The following is a 14,816-nucleotide window of genomic DNA, read 5'->3' as shown; positions in this document are numbered from 1 at the left end:
ACCTATTGATCTGGCATTCTGGTTTCTTACTTCCCATCACCTGGTAAGTTTTCCCCATAATTAGGAGTCAAATAACTTATCAGAACATCTGTAATCAGTGTGTAATCAGAGAAAAAATGGCAAGGATGGATTAAAAATATTAAAAGACTATTTTTATGTGGCACGGTTTGATGACGGTATAGCTGAGCAACATCAACTTAATCCTAGAACTCTAAATAATTCCTCTGAGGTTTTCCTTCAAAGGGACTGATGTCATGTGTAAGGATTCCTAGGCTGGTCCTTCCTTCTACCTCTTGACTTGCATAAATGAAATACATAGGAATTGGCATCATATTGCGAATAGAATAGAATAGACCAGACCAGGTTGGAAGAGACCTTCAAGATCATCGCGTCCAACCTATCATCCAACACCACCTTATGAACTAAACCATGCAACCAAGCACCCTATCAAGTCTCCTCCTGAGCACCTCCAGTGATGGTGACCCAACCACCTCCTCAGGCAACCCATTCCAATGGGCAATCACTCTCTCTGTGTAAAACTTCCTCCTAAACTCCAGCCTAAACCTCCCCTGGCACAGCCTGAGACTGTGTCCTCTTGTTCGGGTACTGGTTGCCTGGGAGAAGAGACCAACCTCTGCCTGTCTACAACCCCCCTTAAAGTAGTTGTAGATAAAGCAGCTATGCATTTTTTAAAAGGATTAAGATGCTCTTTAGTGAAATTCCTCCCCCACCTCCCCAAAGGAATATAAAAATGCATAATCCCATTAGGAAAAAAAATGAACAATACTAATGGAAATCAATGACTGTATGTTGTCTGCAGTGTGGTTGGGGAACTGAGACTAGCATATTAAAAGACCAGTGTGGTCCCTGCTGAGTGTGTTTTAGTTTCAAAATAATTAATTCTGTCAAATAAGTAATATTTGTTGACAAGACCATACAACATCACATGTGTTGTAATTAGTTGGAATGATAAGATAATATGGAATGAAGATAATCAATTTAAGCTGCCAAAGATGATCACTTAAGCCAAGTGGAAAAAATAGACTTCATACACACTTATAATTAACTTTGCCTACTTCTGTGGCATTTTTCTATTCATCTGAGTAGCCAAGTTTCATTGGTGTCAATGTTTTTGTACATGAATGTTTTTGGAATGAAGCTAGAGGTGGGGAGATTCAGGCTGGACGTGAGGTGGAAGTTCTTCACCATGAGAGTGGTGAAGCCCTGGAATGGGTTGTCCAGGGAGGTGGTCGAGGCCTCGTCCCTGGAGGTGTTTAAGAGCAGGCTGGATGAGGCTCTGGCCAGCCTGATCTAGTGTGGGGTGTCCCTGCCCATGGCAGGGGGGTTGGAACTAGATGATCCTTGTGGTCCCTTCCAACCCTGAATGATACTATGATACTATGATTTATTTGAGAGCTTCCAAATCAAACTTGTTGGAAGAAACCCACCAAAAGTCAGTTGCAAGCAAACAATAGCATTGTATGTACTAAATCAAGTTAAATCTAGGTAAACTAGATAAGGACTACTTAGAATATTTCATATTGAAATTCAAGTGTTGTCAGAGCTGTTTATAATGGATCTGTTCATTTAACTAATGAAAAAAAGACAACTTAGTGCATGCTGATGAATAACAAATCTTAATTCATCTGTTCAGATTAACTTGGTGGTACAACACAGACAACAACAAAACCCCTCTCCTTTTAATTTATATCCTTTACTGTCCCAATTAAATCAATGTACGCTAGGCTGTGGTTTAAATCAGAGTTAGTTAATAATGTATCCTTCTAATAATATCATCCATTAGACCAGAGGTTAGACATTGTGACAGCAAGAGCTATAGAAAAGTCTTTACGTGGTAGAAAATGTGAGGGATAAATTACTCATTGTAAATTATTTGCTCCCACCAGTTTTTACTGCACTCTTATCAGATACTTTACAATTCTTCAGCCTAATGTCAGAGATTGAGTATAATGAATATTATTTAATTGTAAGATTCATAGGGAGGTTTATTAACACTCAGCTTTGCTGAATCTTCTGCAATACATAAGAGGTAATCTGAAGTATATTTATGTCGAACATTCTGGATTTTAATTATTTCTGTTGAGGTTTCTGAAAATTTCCTTCTCAGGCTTATATTTTTTTGGCTTAAAATTAATAATCTACTTCACATTTTGAAAAATTTGTGGAAATATTTTCTTTTTGTTCCTTTTTTTGTTGGTTTGTCCTGTCCCTTATATGTTTACAGTGTGGCAGGGAAGAGGAGAAGTACTCTACTATGTACTCAGTGTTACTAGGGTAATTCTATTATAGTCTTTTTAAAAATGCAGCTCAAAAGTCTAGTGCTGCTCCTTCTGAAGCACACTCGGCCAAAAATTCACTTTAACTGAAGTTAAAATCCTGCTTTTTTTGCCACTGACTTTGGCAGGGGCACAGTTTCGCTCACAGTACTAACACAGCTCCTGATAGGGAATGGCAGATTAAGTTCATTTCACATGCTATGGGTTCCCGTGCTTACAAGACCCTATTCTTTAACGTACAATATAGAATATACAACAAGAATTAAAAAGGCTTCTGATATAAATACATTAGCTAGTCACTGAATAGGCACTCAGGGAGTGAAAGTAAAAGCAGTGTGACCAAATTCATATCAGTGTTGCTCTTCTAAGTTTGAGGAGGAGGAAAATCCGTAGGAAGAACTGAGCAGAATGGAGGTAAAAAGTAGACTTGAGTAGGAAATAGTGTGAGTGGACTTGGACAGAGTAAGGTAGACATGGAAAAAAAAGCAGAGAATATATGAGACAGGTGATAGAAGAGAAAGATGATGAAAATGTGACAGTTACAATGCAAGAAGACAGTACAAGAAAAGAGAACACTGCTTCAGGCTTATCTGAATATAAAATGTCATGGCCTGCTTTCTGAAGTACTTTTTCACAAAGAGTAAACCAAAAGCAGGAATACACAGCCAGCATAAAATTCTAGAGCACTCAGATGTACATAGATTTAGATCCCAGAGGACAAACTACCTGTTGACATTAAATTATTAGGTGCTGTCCTGGAAAATTACCATTCGTTCAAATAACATAGTGCTAGAAAAGATACATTAACAACAGGTTTTGTATGGTGTGCCTCAAATTGTCTCTACTAGTGTGATTGATTAATGGGCAGATAATGTTTTTAGGAAAACGCCTTTGGCATATTGTTATTTCATTGCACTTGCTTAAGTCTGTAAAAGAGCATTAGATAAACAAAACAATTATCTGAATACGAGCTGTTACTGTGTTTGGGCATCAGATGTCTTCTCAAGTGAAATAACAGCTTCATGTTCCAAACTAAATTGAAATCTCACTGCTCTCTACCTGCTGCAACAAAAAGTTACTGCTGAGATTATAAATTTTGAGAAATGGTGGAAACAAGTTTCTCCTCCAGCTCTTGTTTGGTTTTTGACAAAATGGTACAGAAGGGGAAGATAAGATTATTATTTTTAAGTCTTTTTTTTTTTTTTTTCTTTTAAAGAGAAAAATCAAAGTATCATTTCAAGGGTTCTCAGTGGTACACCAGGTATTTGAATGTTTTTAATGTATTCCTTAAACCACCCAGCAAATTTAAACTTTTTTTATATGGTATGGAACATTGTGTGAGAGCTGTGATTTTAAGCCCAGCCAGCAACTGGGCACCACCCAGCTGCTTGTTCACTCCTGTCCTACCCAGGGAAACAGACCTGGGACAGGGGTGGAAGTCTGATTCATGGGTTGAGATAAGAACAATTCAGTAATGATGATGATAATAATGTCATTGCAATATAGTAGTGGAAAGGAATATAACAAAAAGAGAGAAACAAAGCCCAAGAAAAGACAAGTGATGCCCAATGCAATGGTTTGCTACATACTGGCCAATGTCCATCTGGTCTCTAAGCACCGATCACCTTCCTGGGCCACTCCCCACAGTTTATATGCTGAGCATGATATTCTGTGCTATACAATATCCCTTTGGCTAATTCAGGTCAGCTACCCTGACCATGCCACTTTCCACCTCCTTATGCACCTCTTGCTGGCAGAGCATGGGAAACTACTTATTTTAGAATAAGTACAGCACAGCAACAACTAAATCATTGGTGATATATCAACATTATTCTCACACTCAGTCCAAAACACAGCTCTGCACCTGCCTGCTCAAAATCAGGACACAATGAGAATGTTACTGTGCTAAGTTTCGTTTCATTTCGTTCTCATGTCTTATCACTGAATTGAAAAACAAATGGACAGACATTGAAATATTTTTTACATTAAAAGATAAGTGCCTAGTAAAGCTTTGGCACGAAAGTTCCCGTAGAGATTTAGCTATAAAGTGAATATCAGATGCTTTTGAAAATAGCCCAGAAAAGGAGATGTAGGAGTAAGACCTTGAAGCAACCACACTACAGCGATTGCTAGGAGAGCCAAGGCACATAGCTCAGGAGACCAAGAATTCACATTGCAATTTTAAGCTGCAGAGAATCAAATTAAGTTCTCCATTGTCCCAGAGAATGTCCTAAATGTTGAACTATCTCTTAAAATGCCAGGGAAGGCACCACAACAGGGTTTTGTGTCCTTAATAGTCAGGACAGAGGAAAATTACTGAGTCTCTGCAGGCAAGACAGGTCAATGAATGAATCTGGGCAGATTTAAATATGTTGTGATTTATCAAGCCACTCAGTCTTGAAAATGTTAAAGAGATTTCTGCAGGACATTAGACTACTTTTAAGTGTCAGTGTCAGAAACCGAAGCATAATTAAGCTTCAGATGCCTTCAGGATGAGATGATAGAGGCAGAAGAGTTCCACAGATTTGAATTCATGCTTATAAAATGGCAGAAGCTCAAGAGAGTCTCTGGATCTCGTTTATAAGGACCTTGCTCATGGTTTGATGTGGAAAATTCCATTCCCATAGTGTGGACACAATGAACTCTAGAATTTATCAAGGAAAGGAATTTCAGATGTCTTTTAGCACAAGAGCAACTCTTGTTTCTTGACTACCTTTGTAATTTTAAACTTTGATATACTCACCTGGCATTCAGTATGTGAAAAGGTAGTTTAGACTCCATGGAGAGACTGGATTATTTCTGGTGTTTTGTGGTGAAGGATAGCCTACTGTCCTGGGTCCCTAATTTAGAAGGTACTGTATGCATGAAGGAACAAAACCAGAGCTCAGCAGGTATGTGGCTGTATACCACGTGTTGCCTGCAGGTGTGTTTGTGTTTTAAAGATGAAGTTCACACGTGACCTCTACAAAAATCTAGCCAGGATGTTTAAGTGGGTAAAAGTATGGGGTAGATAGAATAAATGCACAATATGCCAAAGATTTACTGCACCACTTAGCTGAAGTTACTGGCAAAGCTCATGTCAGATATCAGAATTACTTGGTTGTTCAATACTAGGTTTTCTTCTGTAAGTCAGAGGTACAATATGACCATCTGCCATAAATCCTCAAGACAGACTTCTGAGAGGGACATTGTAGAGTTAATACAATGGCAAATGTGATTCTAAGTTGCCTCTCATTATGAAAGTCAAGTACTCTTTAATATCTCCTTTTTGATAGATCAAATAATTGTTTTTATCAATTAATAAGGGAGATAAACTATAAAAAATAAAATACCCATGACCAGAAAATACAGGAGAAAATATTTATTGGTAAGTGGAGTGGACAGGAAAAATGAAGATACCACTAATCCTCAAAGCAGAGTCCTAGGTTTTCAATTAAACCTTGTATTTCCTATTAAACTTCCTAGTGCCACAGCATCTTTGTGGTGTTTTGCATTCTTTCATTTCATTCATGCAACAACCCACTGAGCTGAAATATCACCAGTATTAGTGCCAGTTTCAGGAGAAAGAGGACAAGGTGGAGATATTAAGTGACTTACATAAGGCCTCTTATCTAGTCTGCACCAGAGCTAGGATTACAATTTGGAAGCTCTTGACTTCTTGTTTGGTATTCAGTAGCCTAGACCGTGACATTCCTCAAATCCAATTTCAAACTCTTATAAAATAATAAAGGAAACATGAGAATCCAAATTTCTAGTCAAAATAACATTACTGAAAGTTTTCTCAGAGGCTTTCATAGAGTAAAATTGGCTGGGGAAAAAAAAAAAATCTATCTACAAATTGGTTATAACAATTCCACAGACAATGAAGATCAGACTCTGCTTTAAAACATGCAGGACAAATTTGCCAAAATAATATTTTCCCTTAGGAACCATTTGGAAAAATTGATATCTATTGCTCCAGCTATGTTAAATGTCATGTGCCCCACGAAACAGCTTAGTGCCTAGTGGAGGTTTGGAATAAGAGCTGTGTTGCATTGGAAACATCTAATCATGCTGTGTATGTGATTATTAGACCTGGTTTTAAATAACAGTCATAGGATGACAGTTGGACTTGATGAGCTTAGAGTTCTTTTCCAACTGAAAAAAGTTCTAAGAGCACCCTGGCTATTAAACCATGCTCCAGAGTACCATGTCCACATGTTTCCTGAACGCTTCCAGTGATGGTGACTGCGCCACTTCCCTGGGCAGCCTTTTCCAATCCCTGAATACTTTTTCAGTAAAGAAATTTTTCCTCAAATCCACTCTAAACCTTCCCTGGCACAATTTCAGGCCATTTCCACTTGTTCTATTGTCTGATGCTAGGGAGAAGAGACCTACCCCCCACCCCACTGCAACCTTCTTTCAGGTAGCTAAATTCTAAAGCATTAAAATAATTCACTGATTTACATTTCCAAAGATGTGGTGCTTGGGCCTGTAAACTCCCCTGGGAGCAGGAAGAACTGGTGGAGTCTATTGGCAAGGTTAGTAATATAAAAATGATAGTAGGAGACTGTCTTAGTTGTCAAGGCTCATTTAATCCTCAGAGTGATATGAGGCTGAAGAGAAAGCAAAAACACAGAGGAAGCAACTCTGCCAAATGAGACCAAGAAATCCTAGTGAATGTGAGATTAGCTTGAAATGTCTCATGACAGCAAATATAGCTAATATTGTTTCTCAGCAATCCATACTATCACCAAGTGAGAACAGAGACAGCAGCTCTGCAGCCTTCTCTATCCTTGTACCTAAAACTGGAGATGGAAAACAGATTTAGGCCACAGAAACTGTAGAAAGTCAGAGTTACTTTAAAAATTATTAAGAAGCCTGCAGGAATGACTGATGAGGGAAGATTAAAATAGCTTGCTGTATAAATGATAAATGAAGACTTGGTGGTGATGAGATAGCTGGCTACAAATAGATCTGGCCAAAATATCAGAGATGAAGGGAAAAGTCACCATCTTCTGTTTGCCTTTTCCTAAATAAATAAAAATCTTGGTGCAGTTCTGTCTCTAGGAGCCTGATCGTGACTGCACATAAGAGAAGCATCCCGAGATGAAATGTTTCCAGCGTTACTTTCCAGGATAGACACATCCAATGCATCAATTGCAACCAAGGCATGCTAAAGAATAGTATGAAAGTTAACCCTCTACTTCTGTCAGTGTCAAAATATCCTGACTGTCCTCTGTCTCCTAGAGGCATTTTAAAAGGTGAGGCATTACCCGAGGGTTAATACCAGAGGTCCAGTTCTGGAATTTGCTAGGTGACTTCAACGTGTCTCTTGGTATTCCCTAGAAAGACACATTTCTTTATGGATTAGACAGGGTAAAGATTTTATATTACCTAGCTATTTCAAACTCCTCTTCACTTTGAATATCAAATCAGTCTAATCTTTGTATTAGATTAGATTTTAATATTTTCCTCCTGAATTCACTCTTTTGTCTACACAGCTATGCTGGTATGTGCTGTCATAATTATTATTGTAGCCAACAGTCTTATGATTTGCTTTTAAAATTGATAAAGGAGTTAAAGTATAATGGGGGAAAGGGACCCATACCTGAATGATCAACAAAAAAAATTCTGTATCCTGAAAAAGAAAGAACATGTGACTGGGAAGGCAAATCTCTATAACATTCTGCTGTCAAGGTTTAATTTTTTCATTCCATTTGGGTAATATCCCAGCAGAGTTTGTGAAGGCCACTAAGCTGTAGCTTTTGTCCACCTACACAGACCTCAGGAAAGAAAGGAAACAATTCTCCCTCCTTGGAGGTGATGCTGCTCCTGAGAAAGTGCATACAACTCCCCTTCAGTCTTTCTAATGTTTAACTCAAAATAATGTATTCCTTAAAGCTATTTATCATATTTGACTATATGGAGTGATTAATATCAAGATGTTTGTGTGTTTGGTTGGTTTATTTTGTTTGGTTTGTGGGGGTTTTGTGGTTTTTTTTTGCTGTTTTGGTGTTGTTATTTTTTACAAGTAGATACATTTTATTTGAGAGAGAGTATTTGTCTCTGAGAAGAGTGACAACAGGAGATGAAGTACAACCTACTAACTCATTTTATTTTAGTCCTTCATTTTCTACAAGCATAGCAAGTAGGTGATGCATTATGCCATTTATACAGCTTCAGAAATGCCAGCTTGAAGAGGCTGTTGTCTGCGTTATATATGTGATGTATCAATCCCTTCATAAAAGTAATTGAAAGGAAAACTTAACACTAAACTACAAAACCTTTCAAAAACCAAACCCAAACCAGCAGGGTATCTTGGGAGGAGAGTGGGGAGAAGTGGATTCTTTGACTTTAATGAGTGCTGGAAAAGCTCAGAATAATTTGATGTGGATTTAACCAACCATCTTATGAATAACTTGTTTTTAAGTTGTGTGGCCTGGATACAGTAATTCATTAAAAATGAATTTAAAATATAAAGGAGAAAGGATTTTCTAAGATAAATTACATTTCATCTGAAAGCTTTCTGTTCTCCTTTCCTTCTATCCCTAACCCTGACATGAAATACCCAATATTCTTACTTCCAATAAGTATGTAAAATTTTATTGGGGTTTGTCAGGGATTGATTTAACTAAGATAAAATGGGTTTGAATGACTGCTTATTAAAGGAATTTACATGAATATTGAATTTTCTCCATAAAATATTAGTACCACTGCAAGATAAACCTATGCTTCAGGACATTTCAGTCGTGCTTCCTATGTCTGAACATCTTAAATTTGTCTGCAACACTGCAAAAGTATCGTGTTGTCACTTGCTAAAGAGTAATTCAAAAGGAGAGAATATTTATCATAGCCTTAAATTCTGCCTTGATAAACATTTTAATACTTGTTGGTTCTTAAACCCTGAAGTCATTAAGTCACAGAAGAGCTCAACTATTACAGCAAAGATTGGATCCTGATATTTACAAAAGTTCAGCTGTAAACTGAGGTTTAGACTGGATACTAGGAAGAAATTCTTTACCATGAGGATGGTGAGACACTGGAACAGGTTGTCCAGGGAGTTCAAGGCTGTGTTGGATGAGTCCTTGAGCAACCTAATGAGGTGGAAGGTGTCCCTTGCCCATGGCATGGTGGGAACTAGATATCTTTAAGATCCTTTCCAAGCCAAACCATTCTATGAATCTATGAATTTCACGGACTAATTTTCAGTATTTAGTTGAAACTTAACTGTTCTCTTGAGTTCCAATTAGTGTTTTAGGATAAGAAATAGTTGTACAGCTAGGAAGATACTAAAGTCAAGCAGCCTCATGATCACTAATCTAAGGATTTCAAGTCTTCATATGTCTCAAATTCTTTTGCAGTTTGTCCAAAAGGCTGTCTCTTCTGAACAAATTTTGCATTGGTAAAATGCATAAGCAGCATAAGAAGCAGTGGTCTAAAAAGGCTGGAATGGTCCTTTCTTGTCCCTACTCCTCACAGAAATATCTGGGAGTTACTGGGATCTAGGATTCGTCCACTTTCTCCCTTTCCCTTTGCTTCATGTCCTATTGGTTTTCCTGCACTGGAACTGTATGCAACTGTAAAAGGGATTGTTGTCATCACCATCCTGCAGTTAAGCACAGTGCTGTTGGAGGAACATCTATGAATGGGAGAGATGTCTTCAAATGTTCATCTTATGGACCGAAGATGACTTTCTCAGACACACACTGATGCTTAAACTCTATTAGAAAAGGAAGCTTAAAATCTGCTCCCGTATTCAGCACTGCAAATTGACTTGTTTAGGCTTGTCCCATGTGTGTGCTGGACAGTAGAAGTCTCAATTTAGTAATTTGTATTTTCATTCCTGTTTAACATGCTAGAAATTTTAATGTTCAAAACAGGTTTGCAAACTTGGCTCTTTGAATCGGGGCTCTATGTAATGGGAATGATGCAATTTGTAACTTTCTATGTTCAGGTAGTGATAGGACTAGGGGGAATGGAATGAAGCTGGAGGTGGGGAGATTCAGCCTAGATGTGAGGAGGAGGTTCTTCACCATGAGAGTGGTGAAACCCTGGAATGGGTTGTCCAGGGAGGTGGTCGAGGCCCCGTCCCTGGGGGTGTTTAAGAGCAGGCTGGATGAGGCTGTGGCCAGCCTGATCTAGTGTGGGGTGTCCCTGCCCATGGCAGGGGGGTTGGAACTAGATGATCCTTGTGGTCCCTTCCAACCCTGAATGATACTATGATACTATGATTGTATAACAAGACTTAAACTATTTGGTTCTGGGCAGAATAATTAAAGCTGCACAGCATGACACAATTCTGTATTGAATAAATAAACCTGATGAAATGTGTTGACATCTAGATGTTATTTGTAAGACATGTTTTAGAAGATGTGTTTGGCATATAGAGGATGTCTTAGTACCAGAAACGGTCACTGCAATAATAGAAAATTAACAAATACTTTATAAAAGCCTGCAGGGACATCAGATCATTTCAGATCTGTTTCTCTCATTGTTTCATTTATTTCTGTGGTTGAGTGAGTTGCTGTGTTTGTGATTTTACTGATAGCTCAGAGAAGAGAAGTATAATTCAGCTCTCACCGATGCATATTTTAAGTGAGGTGTAAAACTTACTGTAAGATCTCTTTCATTATAATGAAGATCCTACGTATCTCTGATTTTCATGGAACATTCACAAGAGCATTGTACATCGACCAGCAAAGTAATCAAATCCCAATTATTCACATGTTAATATTGTTCTCCCTCTTTGAATTTCTGCAGCACATTTTCTGACTGCTCATTTGAATATGAGAGAGCCCAGCAGACAACTACTTTTCTTTGTGTTACAAAAATATTGTAAATTTGCATGGCAAAGAACTCATGCAAGAGGGAAATGTGAAATGTCCTATTGAAAGCCTATTTAAATTAGTACATAGAAAACATGACCAAAATAAAATAAGGATTTTTATGAAATAAAATAATAATAACAATTAAAAAATGGGTATAGTTCCCATGTTAAATGGCTAAACAGTAGGGGTAATACAGAGTGTAGTACTCTGGTGTTTTGAAAACAGTGGTGATGGCAATAATTAAAGAGTTTTATTGTGTTTAACTTTCATTCAATAACTTTCTGGCAGATGATTTCCTGTGGATTTTCTCCCCTTATTGTTTTCCTTATTAGTGTGAGTTGTGCCCAGAAGTGCCAGCTGAGGTCACATCAGTGTGTGTGTGTGCTATCTTGTTTTTCTAGAGTTTTTCTTTGTTTGTTTTCTACAGTGGTTTATGTTGTAATAGGAAGTTATCTGTGACATTAAGCTGTTAAGCAAGTGGAAGCTCTTTGACTAATGGGTCCACTGCATGCATTGATTTAATAGACCAGACTGTTAACTAAGACCCAAGAGGGCTCCTCACACATCTCCGTTTTGTGTTCCTACCTGAAGAGTGGGGTTTGGATCCTGTGTGATAGAGAACCTCAAAGTGCTCATGACTGTAGCTATGGCTGTCTTGTTCACCAGGAACTGTGTGGAGTTGAGTAACAATTATTTGTGTGGGTTTTATTGGTTCATTGGTTGGGTGTAGTTGGTTGGGGTTTTTTTATTGGTTGGGTTGGGTTTTTTTTGGTTTGGTATTTTTTGGTCATTGTAGCTTAATATATAGTAGCTATTGATTTAAAATAGGAAGCTTCTGCTAGTTAGTGTTAAGCTTTTGGTGTCCAGAATAGAAATTACTCCTTTTCATCTTTAGAAATGAACTGAGCATTAACTGTGAGTAGTATTTAGCTGGATTCTATTCCTGCCTCATCTGTTACTGTGATAAGATCAAAAGTATGAACAGGTTAAAAAATAGTAACATAATTCTTAGCTGTGAGACGTGACCTATATTTGACTGCTGCCTGAATGACCTCCTTCTTATAAAACTGGTTTCTCTATTTAGAGCTATGCACACTTTTGGCATTTCTGTTGCTTAACATTGCTGAAGAAAACCCAGAAGTGACATGGGACAACTTTCATTTCGTCTCTAACTAAATTGATGTAATTCGAGAGACCTGCTGGAGGGTAGAATTTACATATTAAGAAAATCAGGTACTCTTCAGAAATGTAAAGCTAGATGAACACAAAGTGATGGTTTTGTTGTTTTGTATGGTTTTTTTCCTTTTGCCAAATTATTCCTCGGAATAATGTTGAGATTTCCATTTGAGCTACGCCAGGATGCATTTAGATTTGTTGACTTCAGAGGAAAGAGAAAGCAGCAAGTAAATCGGTGTTTCTATAATGAAGTTTGTTGTCCTACATTTTAATTTGAGGAGTATAAGTCACTTATGCTCCCCACTGTCTTTTTTTCCTACATAATTAATAGGGAAAACTGTTTTGATAGAAACATTGATTTCAGTAAAGAGCTACACATTACCTTCTCTGTGCTCCTCACACTGATGTTTAACTTATGAGAAATGTTCTCTGCTGACACACATCAAACAAGAGCAGATTTCATTTTTAGAATTTGTCCTTTGCATGGCCTTGGATGTTCATTTTTTTGACATAAAATGATAATTCATTCTCTTGCTTTGCAGTTTCTACATGGTACCTATGCTCGGGACTGGATTCCTAAGCAGAAATCCACATATGACTACTGTAAAGCTCCACTATCACAGAGTTGTATTAAGAGATACATTAGTACATAGTTTTTTATATGTAAAAGCAAGCTTTACTGTGACTTAAGAGCAATATTTTTAAAAGCACTGCTTTGATTTTATTGGTAATGATATTTAAAAAGTATAAGTTTTTGAAGATCAGAGTCACACTAAATGACAAAGTGAATTATTATCCCAATTCAGGGGCAGTTACATGCTTTGAAACATTATTCTCTTTGCTGTCTTTTTAAAGGGTTAAAGACAAGTGATCCAACCATGACCGGCAAAACACAGACCAGCAACGTCACCAATAAGAATGACCCAAAGTCCATCAACTCCAGAGTCTTCATTGGCAACCTGAACACAGCCATTGTCAAAAAGAGTGACATTGAAGCGATCTTTGCAAAGTATGGGAAAATAGTTGGCTGCTCGGTGCACAAAGGTTATGCGTTCGTACAGTACATGAGCGAAAGGCATGCGAGGGCTGCGGTGGCAGGAGAGAACGCCAGGATCATCGCGGGGCAGCCACTAGGTAAGGGCTTGTTCATATTGTTGTCTGCTCTTTCCTTTTTGTTTGAAATATCTGCTGCTTGTGTCCTGGAGTGCATTGTTTCGCCATCATTCCATTTAAGCTTACACCCAGGACACTGGATCTGGCAGAATTTGTAGATGTTGCCTTGATATTGCCAAATGTTTAGAACCATAAACCGCTGAGTTTTGTGCTCTGCTGACACTTACCAAGCAAAAGCAGAATGCTTTCATTTTCCAGTTTGTTTACATGACTTCTGACTTCTTTATGCTTCTGTTTCTTCCCACTGTAGTGAACATGATTGCTTATGTCAAAGATACATACTTTCTCTTAGCTTCTAGTTAATAAGTTTAATGCAATATAATATCATCTAATAAATGTGATTATCTTGATGTAATGAATCTAGAACAATATCCAACCCAGTGATCTGTCAGATTACATATGCAAGCAAAAAAATGAGGTTTGTAGTCCTTGAAATTGTACCAACCCAAACTGTAACACTGCTATTCATTTAGTGAAGTTTATTATTTAAAATGTTTAGTTGTTATTCCATGGACACTGTTTATCTGAACTCCAACTAAAGGGGAAAAAAAAAGCCAAGCAAAAAAAAAACAACCCCACATTTCTGTTATCTAGTGCTTTGTCATGAATGCTTGTGTAAGATCTGGTTGTTTCTTACTGCAAGTCTTGCTTCAGAAAGGTATTTGCAGTGAGATATGGAGGCTGTCACTGATAAGATCATTCAGATTACAGTACTAACCCCATCTGTGATATATACAGTGATGATGGATAGCATAGCAAGATGTTTGGTAGGAGATAGATCTTTGACTAGACCTTTGAACTGCTCAGATGCAAGGCCATGTGTGTAATGGCTATGTCAGGAAAAGGTGAAGTGTAACTAGTGCTTTGGTTGTAATAAGCCATAAAGAATGGACATAGCTTATTCATTTTCAATTTCTCAGGCTGTGGAAATCTATTTTTCTGTTTATGTTTAGAAAAAGGCATTTGTTAGATGGCTTGTTGTTTTGTCACAGTTGCTCAAGAGTAATTTCAAATTTTACAACCTCTGTATTTTGGCTTCAAAAGAAAAACAGATTAAAGAAATCCAATTACATTTTAGGGAGGATTACTTTGCAACTTTTTAAGGAACAGTTCTATATATGAGTGAAATAAAAGAACTGGAGTGATAAAAGCAAGGCAGAAAAGTCAGTCTGCGGGATGGCATTATTAGAAGATGTTTCCTGGAGCGGTGGTCTCCGAGCAATAGGCCATGTAATGCTGTCAGTGCATTATTTAAAGCTCCTTGCACACTGGTCTGACCAGATTTTTTTAAACTGTGTTTTCCTACGGCAATGGATCTGTTATTACTATGACCGCTGTTGCTCGTCTCTTTTAGTATTTC

The 14,816-nt window shown here is 37.7% G+C and overlaps 1 protein-coding gene across 12 annotated transcripts in view; it reads left to right on the top strand.

The window, feature by feature from the left end:
• RALYL (RALY RNA binding protein like) overlaps positions 1-14,816 on the top strand; it is a 484,769-nt gene that overhangs the window by 291,049 nt on the left and 178,904 nt on the right. For all 12 annotated transcript variants that reach the window (XM_068158540.1, XM_068158548.1, XM_068158546.1 and 9 more), the window contains one exon: positions 13,139-13,417. In XM_068158540.1, coding sequence (XP_068014641.1) covers positions 13,162-13,417 — 256 coding nt within the window. In that variant the 5' untranslated portion in view covers positions 13,139-13,161. The remainder of the gene's footprint in view (positions 1-13,138; positions 13,418-14,816) is intronic.

The sequence above is a fragment of the Melanerpes formicivorus genome, unplaced genomic scaffold, assembly GCF_026170545.1.
Source record: "Melanerpes formicivorus ecotype bairdi unplaced genomic scaffold, bMelFor1.0.p_v2 SCAF_40, whole genome shotgun sequence".
In the NCBI taxonomy this organism is placed as follows: domain Eukaryota; kingdom Metazoa; phylum Chordata; class Aves; order Piciformes; family Picidae; genus Melanerpes; species Melanerpes formicivorus.
The sequence above is the reverse complement of the archived record's forward strand: the minus strand, read 5'-3'. Positions and strand labels throughout refer to the sequence as shown.